Below are 14,396 nucleotides of genomic sequence, written 5' to 3'. Positions count from 1 at the left end.
GAAGCTTACACCTGGTGAATCTCAAGCTGGATTCAGTGTTAAGAGTCAGAAAAGAGACTCCCCTTTGGCCATGAACTCCATTCAATAAAGGTAAATTTAAGTTAAAACTATTTATTTAATCTAATTGTTGTTTCTGATTTTTGTTTATGTATTTTTAAAGTTTATTTAGTCAAACACATGCAATAATATTTTATAAAATCTGGGCTTTCTGGTTCCTGGAAAGAATTAATTTGATTTTCATTATTCCTTATGGGAAAAATGAATTTGGTACTTCACTTTTTTGGCACTAGATTTGCCTTCTGGAACAAATTCATGATGCTCTGGGTGCTCCATGAGAGCAAATGTCTTTTGCATTTCTTTGTAAAGGGAGGGAGGGAAAGAATATGATTCTTGTAACCAAGGAATAAAGTTCTAAATTGACTGAATAAAAAATCTCTAAAAAAACAAAACAAAAAAAAAACCAGAAACCACAGGTCTAGACTAGAACCCATTCAAAGATATTTTTTTAATGGGAAAAATCTAGGGAATGACATAAATTATGTCAACTAGCAAGAAAAAATTGCCTAGGATGACAAAACTTGTGAACTTCACAAGTCTCTTTAGGAATTTATGACTGCTCAAATCTTGGAAACCAACGAGGATTATTTTTTCTTTATCTAGAATAAACTTGTTGTTATTTAAGCAACCTACAATATTCTCTTTATTCAACTTTGAATTTTTTTCCAGTTAAGTTCAAGAACATAGCTGTGAATTGTACATCTAAATATACCAGTAAAAAGAACTTAAAACAAACAAACTTAAAAATACTATCTGGTACCCTGGAACATAAAACCCTTACCTGCATTGGGACAGGATCCTTAAGGTAGTAGCCTTCAACAATCTGTTCCTTTCGATAATGTTCAATGATGTCACCAATGCTATGAATATAAAAATTGTAAAAGACAATTTGCATAGTGTTGTCCTCCCAAAAAGGGAAGTTTTAATTTATAAAATCAATCTTAAATATCACATGCCAATAATGGAGTTATATTATGTTAGCAGGATATTCATAGCAGACAACTTGGAAAGCATTAATGAAATGCATGTTCATAATAATACTGAATTTTTAAAAAAACTCAAAATGGTGGAATAATCCAAATCAAGACTCCTTTTGTCAATAACACCACCAAAATTTTGAAATACAAAAGTTGGCATTAGCTGATATTATAAACTGTGGAAGGAAGATTAGAAGTTTTCAATTTTTATGAAAGTTCTTCCATGAGATTGGAATGGAAGAACTGCTAGATGCACACCATTTATTTAGCAATCAGTAAGTTATGTTAAATTAATCATTGGTATCATCAAAACTCCTCTATATATTTTCTCTAATTACCAGGCACATTTAGACTGTAATTGCATTCTGAAGGACCTATGTGTGAGGTGGTAAAAAAGGTAAAGAAAAATTAGATTTATTTCTCACAAAAATTACTACTCTATTCTCAGTAAAAGATATTCATGAAAGGGTTATACAATTTGATTTGAAACACTACAAGTAACTCTTCATATTTCATTGGAAAAAACAAAAATAAAAAAACTGAAATTAAAGGACAGTACTACATAGTGTATAATTTATTTTCAACATTTGGTTTCAACATATCATAAATACAATAAATAGCGAAGTAAATTGGTTTTCTCCACAATCTAACATTGCATTTAAAGTTTATAGAATATATTTTTCCACAACACTGTGCCTTAGTGACACACTATTGTTTCTAGTTTACAAATTAAGAAATTAGTAGGCCATAATCTAGACTTTCTAATTTCAGTGCTTTTTTCATTATGACATGCTGTCCTTAAGAATGAACTGCAATTCCAATTTTTTTTTTTGTTACAAAGAAAAAAGTCAGTGACAGATGGGGAAATATTTCTAAGTACTAAAGATTTGAGGTCACAGTAAAAAGATGATTTGCTAAAACAGAATTCCAAATGTTCTTTAATACACAAGTTATCACTAAAAAGACATCCTTTTAATTGATGCCTCCTAAACTGACAAAGATGAAAAATTCCATCTGAATATCCCTATGTATTCTGTGACTGTGATACTTCTCAGAGGACAAAATTGTTGAAAGAAAATGTAATTTTAAAAATGTTGAGGGGGTAGGAAAGTGGCTTAGTGGATTGAGAGATGGGCCCAAAACAGGAGGTCCTGGGTCCTAAGGTAAATGTATAAGTTTGCAGAGAAAAATAGCATGAGACCAGCAAGATTCTGGAACTTTGAAGGAGGGTTAGGCTGGACCAAGGCTGTTAGCTGTGTTTCTCTGGAGAATCTCTGGACATGGTGGCTGGAAATTTCCTAACCCTGTCCTTTTCTGCTTGTCGTTTTGCTTGCTGTATTTCAGAGGCAGTTCCTGGTGAACCTGATCCATTTGCAGTGATTGTGAGATCGGGTCTGGATCCTTTTTTGATCTAAGACATTCCCTGGACCTAGCAAAGCCTTACACAGACCCTTTCCTTAAATTCAACTAATGGGGGTTGAGTTGAAGATTTTAATTAAGATCAGAGACTATATAATTGAAAAATCTGTTACCCTAAAAAAGAACTACATATCCCAAGAGTCCACTGACTTCCTGTCATTATGTACTTACTGTAGACAGAAGATAAAGGGCGTGGGCTTTGGAGGCTCCCTCTCTCTGATGTAGAAGCAGCATTGATGATGTTGAGTGGGGTTGAATGGCTAACCAGCCATGGGCATGTGGTCTTTATTTGTATCTTTTTATTCCTTGATTTCTTTCTTTTTTAAACCCTTACCTTCCGTCTTCGAGTCAATACTATGTATTGGCTCCAAGGCAGAAGAGTGGTAAGGGCTAGGCAATGGGGGGTCAAGTGACTTGCCCAGGGTCACACTGCTGGGAAGTGTCTGAGGTCAGATTTGAACCTAGGACCTCCCATCTCTAGACCTAGCTTTCAATCCACTGAGCCACCTAGCTGCCCCCTATTCCTTGATTTCTAATGATCATTAATAAATCTCTTAAAATGTAATATTATTATTGAGATTTAATTTTAACTTTTACAGGACTGGAGATTTAGGGAGTTAGGAAGGACTAGAGGGGGAAATTCACTCAGAAGAAATCTCTGTGAAGAGATATTTAGATCTGGTAGATTTAGGTAGATTGACCTTAGTTTAGATTATCCCAAATCCCCTTTCCACCTTCCCTTGTTTTCTAAATACAACAAACTGTCCTTGTTATTAGGGTAATTAGATATTATAGAAATTTATTAATTCATTAAATTGTGGGTTCGGGTCCCATCTGGGGTGCCAAATTGTATTAGGTGTTTTTTTAACTGGGTTATTTATGGTAATTGGAGGTGTTGGGCAATCTTGGGCATCCTTAGTCTGACTCAAACCCCATCCTTTTAAGGCAGGAAAGAAAGTAAATATGTTTAAACAAGTGGTTTTAGGGTTTGTGATTATGGCAGCCATTACCTGCTTTTGGATTTACCATATTCTATACAGCAAATTAACTCAAATGGTAGTGGAAACCATGGATTATGTAGGAAACTTGACAATGACTGTGTTACAATTGCCATTTCAATATGAACTAGTTCTCTGGCAAGTCCTGGCACAAGTATATGTAATCTTTATGGCTGTGTTGCAGACTCTATCCCAAGTCAAGAAAGTATTCAGATTCATGGTTCCTTTTAAGGCAGAGAAGATTATGGCCATTGACAACAACTTAGACAAGATGATTAAGGCTGTGTTTGAACAACTCATCAAGGGAAAAGGGCTAGATCTAGTTATGGGCAAGAACAATGGGCAATCAGAGAATGCACCTCAGGAAACAGAAGGTGACAATGAAAATGAAAACCAGGCTGCTAGTGACCCAGAGAAAATATGTCCTTTGAAGAAAGTCACTAAGCTAACAACTAATGCTGGTGTGATTCACTCAAAAGCCCAGACAATTCTCCACACAGGAACTGAAGTCCAGAAAGTCCTGTTTTTCCAAGGGGCATTTCTTTTATTGTGAAAACAGTAACTTTCACTTTGGTCATTTGATAAATATTTGACTGGTTAATCCTATTATTCCCTAAATGTGAGCCACAAAGTTATTTAGAACATAGATAATCCTATCTTAAAAGGTGTATTAGTTAAAAAAGACATACAGTGATCTGGAGATCTAGGTACCATTTATACTTGTCTTCAACTAAACATGAAATAAGGATAGCTTACCTTTAATAGAAAATATAAAGTTATGATTGTATTAGATGAACTTCTAAAGGATACTGAAGTCAAAAAAACAAGGAAATTTGCAGCATAAACTCCCAAGTGTCTAACAAATAGCTTCTTTTAACAAAGTTGTTAAAAATTACTTTTCATAAATACTACCTATATGTTCAAGTCAAAACAATTTGAATTTCCTAAAAAATAAAAAACATTTCAGTTCACAATTTCTTAATAATCTATTTTAATTTTAGAAATGCAACCTGTATGACAATGAAGTCTGAAAAATAAAGATTAGGTATGTGAGTAAAGCAATTAATTGTATGCTTTTAAAGAATACAAATGACAAATAAAGAAATTTAAATCAAATTCTTCTCCTTCACTGTTCAATAGTGTCCTTTTTTGCTGCTTCTGGTAATTAGAAACAATTTCCATGTTTTGTAAAGCTTTGATACATCAGGATTATCTAGAAACTGACTGAATTAGTAAATACATACTTCCAAATAAGTAGCTACTTATATCATTTGATCTTAAATATTCACTAAAGGGAGCTTTAATTAAGAATACACAGTAAGTTTTCAATTGTTAGCTTGCTTTCCACACCACTAGAAAATTGGATAATAGGAAAATTTAATTAATCTTCCTGAAATGCTCAAACTAGCAATCGTCTGATTTTCTGTAATGGTATTTAGAACCAGGATTACAACTACAGAAAATATTGAAAACCAGCTTAGGTGTGAAGTATGTAAGAATATGTCTAGTCTTATATCTTCCACGTAATGTCTTAGTATAAGGTGAATTTCTGTCAACTAGGAGAATCTGATAAACCAGATGCTATTCACTAAGAGTCCAAGCTAAATAAAAATTGAAATTGGAAAGAAATAAAATGCCTTATGTTAAGGAAATAACTGACAAAAATAATTTAAGAATGGCCTTTGTCCTGAAAGAGAAAAGTGTCATTTTCTTAAGAATATCAAGTATGAGAAATTCTACTCATTCACTTATCACAAGAAATAAAATGGAGGATATTTTCTTATTTTCAAGAAAAAATGTTGGTGCCTTATGTTTTCCTATACTCTGATTTTCCTAATCATTATAGTGGCTAGCAGTTTCACCTTGAGTTTTGCTATAAGGACTGTTAAGAGATCTGATTTGTAATTTCCTTACAGTTTAGACATCTGAGCTAAAAGTAAGAACTTATAAATTAGGAATTCAAAAAGGAGTTATCTAATTATATTTTTAAAATCTTAATTCCTTATATACATTTTTTGGCATCTAAAGCTTTTTTAGCCAACTTTTTCCTAAAGAAAAAAGTCATTACTTTAAAAAAATCAAAAGAATATATGCACTTTACTTAAAGTTTATCATAACTTATCACTTTGCCTTTAAAGAAAAAATCATAAGATTCAAGTGTAATGAAAAGATTATTACAAATTTATCTATATTTGAGAAATGCTATAGATCAGGGGTCCCCAAACTTTTTACACAGGGGACCAGTTCACTGTCCCTCAGACCATTGGAGGGCCAGACTATAAAAATCTAACCCTAACCCTAACTGGGCAGCAGTATAGGGGAATCCCCTACCCCTGATCGCCACTCACCATGCTGATGTCTTCCATTGTGCAGCCACATAATCCTTTGCAAGGCGCCTTGTTCTAAGGCGCTGCACAAAGGATTATGTCATTAGAAGTAGTACTGTACATAAGTGATGCCATAGTCTGTGGCACTGCCATATACAGTGCTCCTCTCACTGACCACCAATTAAAGAGGTGCCCCTTCCAGAAGTGCAGTGGGGGCCACATGTGGCCTGCTATAGATGTTAATTAGTATTTAAAGGCAATGTGACTTTAAAGCCCAGGAAAATATGCTAATTTTTAAAATCTCAGAGTTGAAAACACAGATAACAAAAATTTACTCCAGGTTGCCAAAGACAGAAAAACCTTCAAATTTCTTTTAACTCACCTGTTATAGTATCGGCCTCCCATCATAAACTGATTGTTGGGTGTTGGACATATTTTAAAACGCTGAATATTTTCACTGGTCCGAAAATAAAGTGAATAGTCACCAGGAGTATTATCAGATGGCCTCACAAGGAAACTGCAAACTTGACCTACTATGAAAATATAATAAAATACCAATTATTTTTATTTCCTCAGTCATCCTAGAACTTTCCATAAATTGGATGTCTATTATATGCAGATATAATTTTTGAAAAAATCATTTTCCTAAGAATTTTCAAAATTTTTTCCACCATCTTATCCCTCTGGATATTTATCCCTCTGGATATTTTCTGACTCTAAATCTAATTCTCTTGCTATGACATGCAACCTTTCTTAACTGTACCCAAGTACTATTAAAATACAAACACTTTACCAGGGGCAGCTAGGTGACTCAGTGGTTTGAGAGCCAAGCATTGAGGTGGGAAGTCATGGATTCAAATGTGGCCTCAGGCACTTCCTCCCTGTGTGACCCTGGGCAATTCACTTAATCCCCATTGCCTGATCACTATTCTGCTTTAGAGCTAAAACAGTAGGGATTCTAAGATGGAAGATAAGGATTTTAAAAAGCAAACACTTTTACCTGGTGACTTCAGAGAATGCCAATAGCTTCTATAAATGTCTCAATTATAATAAAGTAACCATTCAAAAAAGAATTCCACTTAATTTTTAAAATTAAAAAAATAAATTCACATTATAATTGGTTCATAATTATCTCATCATTTTTATGTGTATTTCTTAAGGAGATGCTTTTGGTAATCAGATTAAGTGTATATACTTGGGTAATGAAAAACAGAACATCAAAATTCATCAAATATGTCTCAATAATTAGAATTTCTTAGAAATGCCAAAATTTAATCCATTTGCAAGTAAATCTCAATTATTTAAACTACTATAATTATAATTAGTTCTGGGGACATCTTAGAACATAGTGGTAAAAGGAGGTGTGTATGGGGGCAGTGAGGTAGCTTACTAGACTGAGAACCACACCTAGAGACAGAAGGTTTTAGGTCAGTGATAGTGAACCCTTTAGACACTGAGTCTCCTCCCTACACCAAGTCCTGTGCTGTCCCCAACCCCTTAGTCATCTTACCCATGACAGGGATGGGAGAAAGGGAAGGAGTGGCCCAGGCACTCCACTTAGGGGAAGAAGAAGCTCTTCCATTGGATTCTTGGGCAGAGAGGAAAGTGATGAAAGTTGTGTGTGGAGAGGAGGAGCAGCTCTGCCCAAGTCCCTCTGCCTTTCTAGTAACTACCTCTGGCAGGGGACAACACATACCCAGAGAGAGGTCTCTGCCTGTCATCTTTGGCACTAATGCCATAGGATTTGCCATCATGGTCCTAGGTTCAAATGTAGCCTCAGATACTTCCTATCTTAGTGACCCTGGACAAGTCACTTAACTCACATTGCCCAGTCTTTATCATTCTGCTTTGAGACTAATTAGAAAATAGTGATTCTAAGGGGAGGAGGGGGGAAAGAAAAGGGAGAGAAGGAATGAAAGAGAGGGGAGAGAGAGAGGAGAGAGAGAGAGAGAGGAGAGAGGAAAGAGGAGAGAGGGAGAGACAGAGAGGGAGAGAGAGAGGGAGGGAGAAAGGGGAGGGAGAGAGAGGGAGGGAGAGACTGAGATTTTTGGAGAGCTTTAAATGAAATTTTAAAAAGCTTTAAAATTTCAATGGACTCTTTTCCTTACTCCCCTATGAGCTGCATTTCATAAAAATCAAGTTTTTCAATAAATGAACAGTACAGTCTTAATGAAGATTTGTCTATATAGTGCATTACAGTTTACAAAGCATTTTTTCCACAAAAGAATGTTTTGAAAAAGGAATTGGAAATTATGATCTTCATTTTGTAAATAACTGACAAATTATCAAATTTGCTAGTGACCACTCAGCTAGACAGCAGCCAATGTCACACCATCACTTAATTATTATTAATTGCCAAGAAACAAAGAGAAATAACTATTTATATATCAATTAAACACTAATAAAATATCTGAAAGTCACAAAAATAAGTTAATTTATGTTTTTAAAGTACATATTAACAGTGAGAATATATATCACATACATATATATATATATATATTATATATATATACACACTCATATATATATACCTGTCATCAATAAAGCATAAGCTTCTTGCTTGGAAATCTTGCCATGGAACCATCTTAAAAATAAAGAGAAAATTCAAAAGTTATTTTTGTTGCTTTAATATGGTTGGATAAAGGCTAAAAATTAATTCACTAATAAATCTTATTCAAAGAAAACACAAATCAATAAGATAAAAAGTCAACTTACAGAAGTCTTCTAAGTAAAATGCTACTTGACCCAGAATCTCTTCTTCAACATCCCCAACACAAATGTTTGAGCCAGTCTCAACTGAACAAGCCCCATCCTCAGTTTTGAATCCCTCTACCCAAGGTCTCCTAATATAGAACAATTTGTTATATCCATTCCACTTTTGAAGTTCACATCTTTGAACAGGCCAAAATCTGCTTCCCACTAACTTTAATTTACTTCAATAAATGCTATCTTTAGCTTGTTCTGACCAATTACCTCCTTTATTCCTACTTAAATACTACCGTTGTTTGTGGAAGGAATGGTGACTAATGGATCCACTACAAACTAAGATTTAGAACTTTGGAATAATCCAGTGACTACTTTAAATATAATTTACTATGATGCTCTTATATGTTCCTATGATGTGCCTGAGACTTTGCTAGGCACAGAGAAAAGACAAAAAATGAAAAATATGCCTAGTTTCAATGGGAGTAAAATTTTGAGAGAGGGGAAAAAAAAGATGATGACAACTTGGGAAGGCAGAAAAGAAAACTAACAAGGAGGGACATTAGGAAAGGAAGAGAGGAAGGATCTGACATAAACCTTGAAGGAAAGATCCCAAAGGCAAAGATGAAGCTAAGCTCTAGTAATAGAACCTTGCTTATCACGTATCAATGATGTGTATTTGTTTCCTGGTTTTAAGATACCTAATTTACTTTTCTTTTAATCCAGGCTATGTACATTTGCATACAGAACACTTGTGGCATATACTTTTTATTTCTACCTTCTTTAGGCATCTCTATTCTTCCTATACTGTAAGAATAACATGAATATTTTCATAGAGAATCAGAGCTCTCTACAGTACTGAGTAAGTACGCTACAGTACTGATAAACCTAGACAATTTTCTTTCTTCCTTTTTTATTAGATATATGCTGAAATTCCATTCAACATGAAAGGATCATTATTTTCTCTTTTAAGCTATGGTCCAGAAATCCAAATATTTTTAATCTATTTTTAAATAAATTAATTTTTTAATTTTTATTTTTTTGCAAGTGTGTCTATTCATTATTTAGTAAAGATTTTCTCCCTACCATGGATGTGAAATAACTCCATTTATTTTCTTCCAAATTTTAAAAGGATGGAATCTTTGCTTTTAACAAGGTTTCTCTTAAAACCATCTTTTAAAAGTCTTTTCTCAAGTAAGAGTCTTGCTTATCATAGGGTTCACTAGCTGATTCACATCAAATAACTAGTCTCCCCTTTTCTTGCCTTTAGTCAGCATCTGTGAAGGAAATGCTTTAGTCTTCAGTTTTTGGTACAGTCATTTGTGCCTAAGTCAATCTCCAGAAGTTGGTAATACTACCAGCCATTTCTTTCCTAAGTGCTCCCATACTATCAAAATTATAAAATAAAACTAGGTATTGTGAACCTTAAAAATTCTCAGACCTTACTTCATAAGGTTGGGTTAAGACTATTCCCCATTTTAAACAATGAAGGTACTTAGATCAGGAATGTGAGACCTCTACTCCACCCCTACTTAAGTCTGCCCTAGGGGAAGATAAAGTTGTAAACTCCTTGCTGATTAATGAAAGATACTTAAACCCATACTTATAGTAGGACAAAAGTTCTTAAACTATGCCTATTTGGGGTTTATTGAATAATTGGGACAAAAGGGTGCTAAGTACCTATAAAGGTTAGACAACTTGTGAACTTACAAGGAGCAAAGAGGTGAGAAACTTACTCAGAGCTTTCCTGGTGTAAATTACTCAAAAGATTAGTCTACTCAGGTGTGAACTAAGAATGGTCTGTCCTTTGAAAAATGTCTACTGTGATTGGTAGATATTGAGGATTGAGCTGGTGGAGGCAGCTGAGATGATGCTGGCCTGGTGTCACTAGAATCCTTGTTGGACAGATCTTGTGGTGAGTGATTAAGGCCTGACTGATCTTTCTCTTAAGGGCTTAGGCCTGGGTTAGCCAGGGCTGCCCTGGGCTGGCCTATCCTTTTCTCATTATTCCCCTTTTTCTCTCTTTCTCTCCTTTTCTTTAATTCCTCATTTGTATTAATTAAAATCTCTATAAAACCCAGCTGACTTGGGTATATTTGAATAATTGGGAATATTTCCCTGGCGACCACCTTATATTTGATTTAAAAACAAAACACTGTAGTGAAAACATATTTCCTGCCGTCACAACTTGCTCATCCACTCTTATATAGACTACAATTTATATCCTCCACTATTTTAATCTCTATAGTTTATGGACTCAACCATTTTAATCATTACAGTATTCAATGATTCTATTTTACTTCCCACTAGCAAATTTGATTTTCTTATCTAACACGCTACAGAAAATATTTTCAATGTGAATAATTACTTCCCAACAGGCAAAAATTCTTATCCGCCTTGCCTTCTCTAATTATGACACTGTGGGAAATTCATACTATTCTTTCCTGATGTTCTCTCCTCCACCGGCTTCCCTGACATTGTAATTCTATATTTCATCTCAAACTTCTGACAGAATATGTGAAATAAACAAGGAAAGCCTAACAGAACACTCATCTATGCTAGTCATTTAAAAGAGAATGGGTAACAGAAAGAAGATGGTTAAGCATATTCTGTAGAAGGAACAATGGCTTAAGAAAAATGGAGGTAAAGGGGTATGTGTTATGCCGCAAGAACAAGTGAAGAGAACACATAAAGGAGTAGTAGAGATTAACTTTTGAAGATAGAACAAAGCTATGGATGTTATTGAATAGCAAGCCAAGGGGTGATATTTTATCCTAAAGACACACAGATGTTCCACATGTATCTAGTTTACCTAGATGAAGTGATACAAAAATTAATCACTCTGGTGATTATTAAAGTCAGGAACAGCCAAAAATATGGCTCATATATCTGTGAAAGGGAAATCTAGGCTAGTTTAAGACACTATTATTTAATAGTTTATTGTCCAAATGTAAGAATGCATCCTAGAAAAACTAACAACAAAGGAATCAAACTTTGAATTACATCTGCTTACGTCAAAAATCTTATGGAAGAAGTATGATCCACTAAAACAAAATGAGTTGCTAAAAGAGAAAGACATGACTACAAAACTAACTTGGTAATGATGATGGCAGAAGGGACATATGAAAGAAAATTGAAACCAGTGACATACTTAAAGCAGGTTCATTCCATAAATGACAGAAAAGAGAACAGAAGGTCTATTGAAAAGGGTTTTAAGGCACAACGAAAAACATTTAAGAAAAATAAATTGGTGAACATTTTCTCACAAAACCAAGTTAAGATTAACATCAAATTATAGAAGACTCTTATCTAAAAATATTTTTTTAAAATAATTAAGAAAAATCTTTTGTTTAAAAGAAAAAAAATGGGGGGTTGGTAGCAATTCGGTTGCTCAGTGAATTGAGAGCCAGGCCTAAAGGTCCTAGTTCCAAATCTGGCCTCAGACACTTCCTCGTGATGTGACCTTGGGCAAGTCACTTAACCCCCATTGCCTAGTGTTAAAATAGGAAATAAAACTTAGGACATGACTGATTGACAGGGCATGGGATTAGAATTTTCCCTGGAGCTGGTGGAATAGAATCCCAGAGAAACAGTAACTATAAAGTTAGCATTGTGACTTAAAATCCAAAATTTAATTGGTCACCAGGGAAAATGCCAAATAATAAAATACTCAAGTCAGCTGGAAATTTATGGTGATTTAATTGATATTTAATTGAGGAGATTAAGAAGAAGAAGGGAAAAAAGTAAGATTTCTCCCGCCTGTCTAGTACCAGGCGGGAAGATTAGGACATCTAGAAAGTAAGGTTTTTGAAGAGTAAAGAGGAAAAGAATCTGCCTGAACTCCAAAGGGCTCAGCCAAGATGCCCGAACCTGAATCAGCTCAAGGGCAAACTCACCACCAAACCCAGACAAATAACTGCCACCACTTCAAGATGTCGGAACGCCTAGCACACTGCCAGCCAGAGTCACCTCTCCAGGGAAAGAGGGTGAAGAGAGCCAGTGACATGCCTTATATACAGGTTTTATGTCACTTTCCTGCGTCTCATCTGTACCAATTATAGCTTAGCTTGATTTAGGACAGCCCAGGGGTCTGTCCACTTTTTTCTGCACATGTCTGTTGAAGGCCATTGTTCTCAGATACTTAATCCTTGAGTTTGGTGCAGACCTTCCTAATCTTGTTAAACTAAGGGCGGAGAAATGTAGAGTTCCCAAGACCCGATTCTGTTAGTCCAAGTATCTCTGTTGTTATTGATCAGGAAATAGCTAAATCAGATCTTCTAAAGTAAGGTCTGATTAGGGTGGAATAGTTTTAAAATTCACACAACTGACAATCTCTTTGGACCTAGATGAATAAGAGTATTTTCCTGGAGCAGAAACTATCATTCAAGTTACAAGTTATAATTTAGAGGATAAAATAATTAAGATCACTCCCCTTCTTACCTTCCCCATACTTGCTTTAATAAAATTTGTTTTAATAAAAAATTTTAGTAAAAAATTGTTTTGAATAAAATAAAATATATATATATATATAATATGTTCCTTCTATGTTTCTTCCCTAAAACCCCTTTAATTCTATTGTGATATTTCACTACCCTTACCACTCTTCTGCCTTAGAACCAATACATAATATTGACTCTAAGATGGAAGGAAATGAATTTAAAAATAAATGAATGAATAAATAAATAAATAAAAGGAAAAAATGACATATAAAACTTTGAAAAATAAAATAAAATGAAGATATATTGACACCTATGACTAAGGAAACATTCTTAGTCAAACAAGGGATAGAAGTAATTAAAAAATTCAAAAGATAAAGTAATTTCACTGCATCACATTAAAAAGGCTATTACATGAACAAAATCAATGTAACTAAGAAAAACTGCTGAATGGGGGGAAAAAATAGTTCATCCAATACCTCTGATACAGGGTCTGATATCCAGAACAAAGAATTCTCACACACACACACACACACACACACACACACACCCCTTCCAAGAGCCCTTTCCAAATGGACAGTCAAAAAGATAAACTAGCATTTCTCAAACAAATCAAACCACTGAGAACCAATCATATGAAAAATTGTTCCAAATAAGAGAAATGCAAATGAAAACAATTCAGGTTTCATCACATACTCAATTAAGTTAACAAAAAATCCAAAGCAAAAGAGGGGGTTGTGGGAAGAAAGATACATTAGTGTATTATTGGTAAAGATGTGAATTGGTCCAACTATAATAAAAAGCAATTTGGAACTATGCTTTTGTGATAGAGATATGAGAGAGAAGTTTTTGCAGGACTGGAGATCTAGCTCTAAAATGCAAAACTCCAGGATTCCAGCAGAATGTCCCTGGGTTGGTGGCAGTTGGAGCTGGGAGAGGGGGCTTTTGTGTGTCTGTGTCTGGGACTGGAAATCATACTTGTCCCTGGAGGCTTTTGGCTGGCCACACTAAGAAGAGAAACTGGGCTTCTAGAACTTAATCTCTGGCTCTCTGGCTCTGAGCAGTTGGAGTTGATCAGAGGGACTTTTTGGTCTCTACCTGGGGGACACACATTTGCTCTCTGGAGTTTGAAGTTGACTGAGAGACTTTTGTGAAGCTGACTTGGCTTTTGGACTCTGGTGGAGCTGACTTGGTTAGTTGAAGTTCTCTGACTTTGGACAGTTGAAATTAACAAGAAGAAGAAGAAAGATCTTGAAAAGCCATTGTCCTCCATCTCTCTGTCTCAGAGTCACAGTTCGTGACTAGACTATTTTCTCAATTTTACCTCAGTTAGACTAGGGACTTCCTCATCCCCCTTACCTCAGTTTCCCATCCTGTTATCCCAATAAACCCCTTGAGAAAGAACCTTAGATTTTATAATTCACTGGGGGGGGGGGGGGGAGGGGGGGAATTGGGAGGAGAAGGGTGACAGTTGGAACA

General features: G+C 35.0%; 1 protein-coding gene across 1 annotated transcript in view; it reads right to left on the bottom strand.

Moving 5' to 3' along the window:
* Positions 1-14,396, bottom strand: part of RASA1 (RAS p21 protein activator 1) — a 119,277-nt gene that overhangs the window by 46,447 nt on the left and 58,434 nt on the right. Inside the window, exons 7-9 of the mRNA XM_056824619.1 lie at positions 8,310-8,362; positions 6,161-6,311; positions 839-917 (exon numbers count right to left, since the gene is read on the bottom strand). Of these exons, the coding sequence (XP_056680597.1) occupies positions 839-917; positions 6,161-6,311; positions 8,310-8,362 (283 nt within the window). The remainder of the gene's footprint in view (positions 1-838; positions 918-6,160; positions 6,312-8,309; positions 8,363-14,396) is intronic.

Source organism: Monodelphis domestica, chromosome 3 (assembly GCF_027887165.1).
Source record: "Monodelphis domestica isolate mMonDom1 chromosome 3, mMonDom1.pri, whole genome shotgun sequence".
Classification (NCBI taxonomy): Eukaryota; Metazoa; Chordata; class Mammalia; order Didelphimorphia; family Didelphidae; genus Monodelphis; species Monodelphis domestica.
This window is presented reverse-complemented; position numbering and strand designations above follow the sequence as displayed.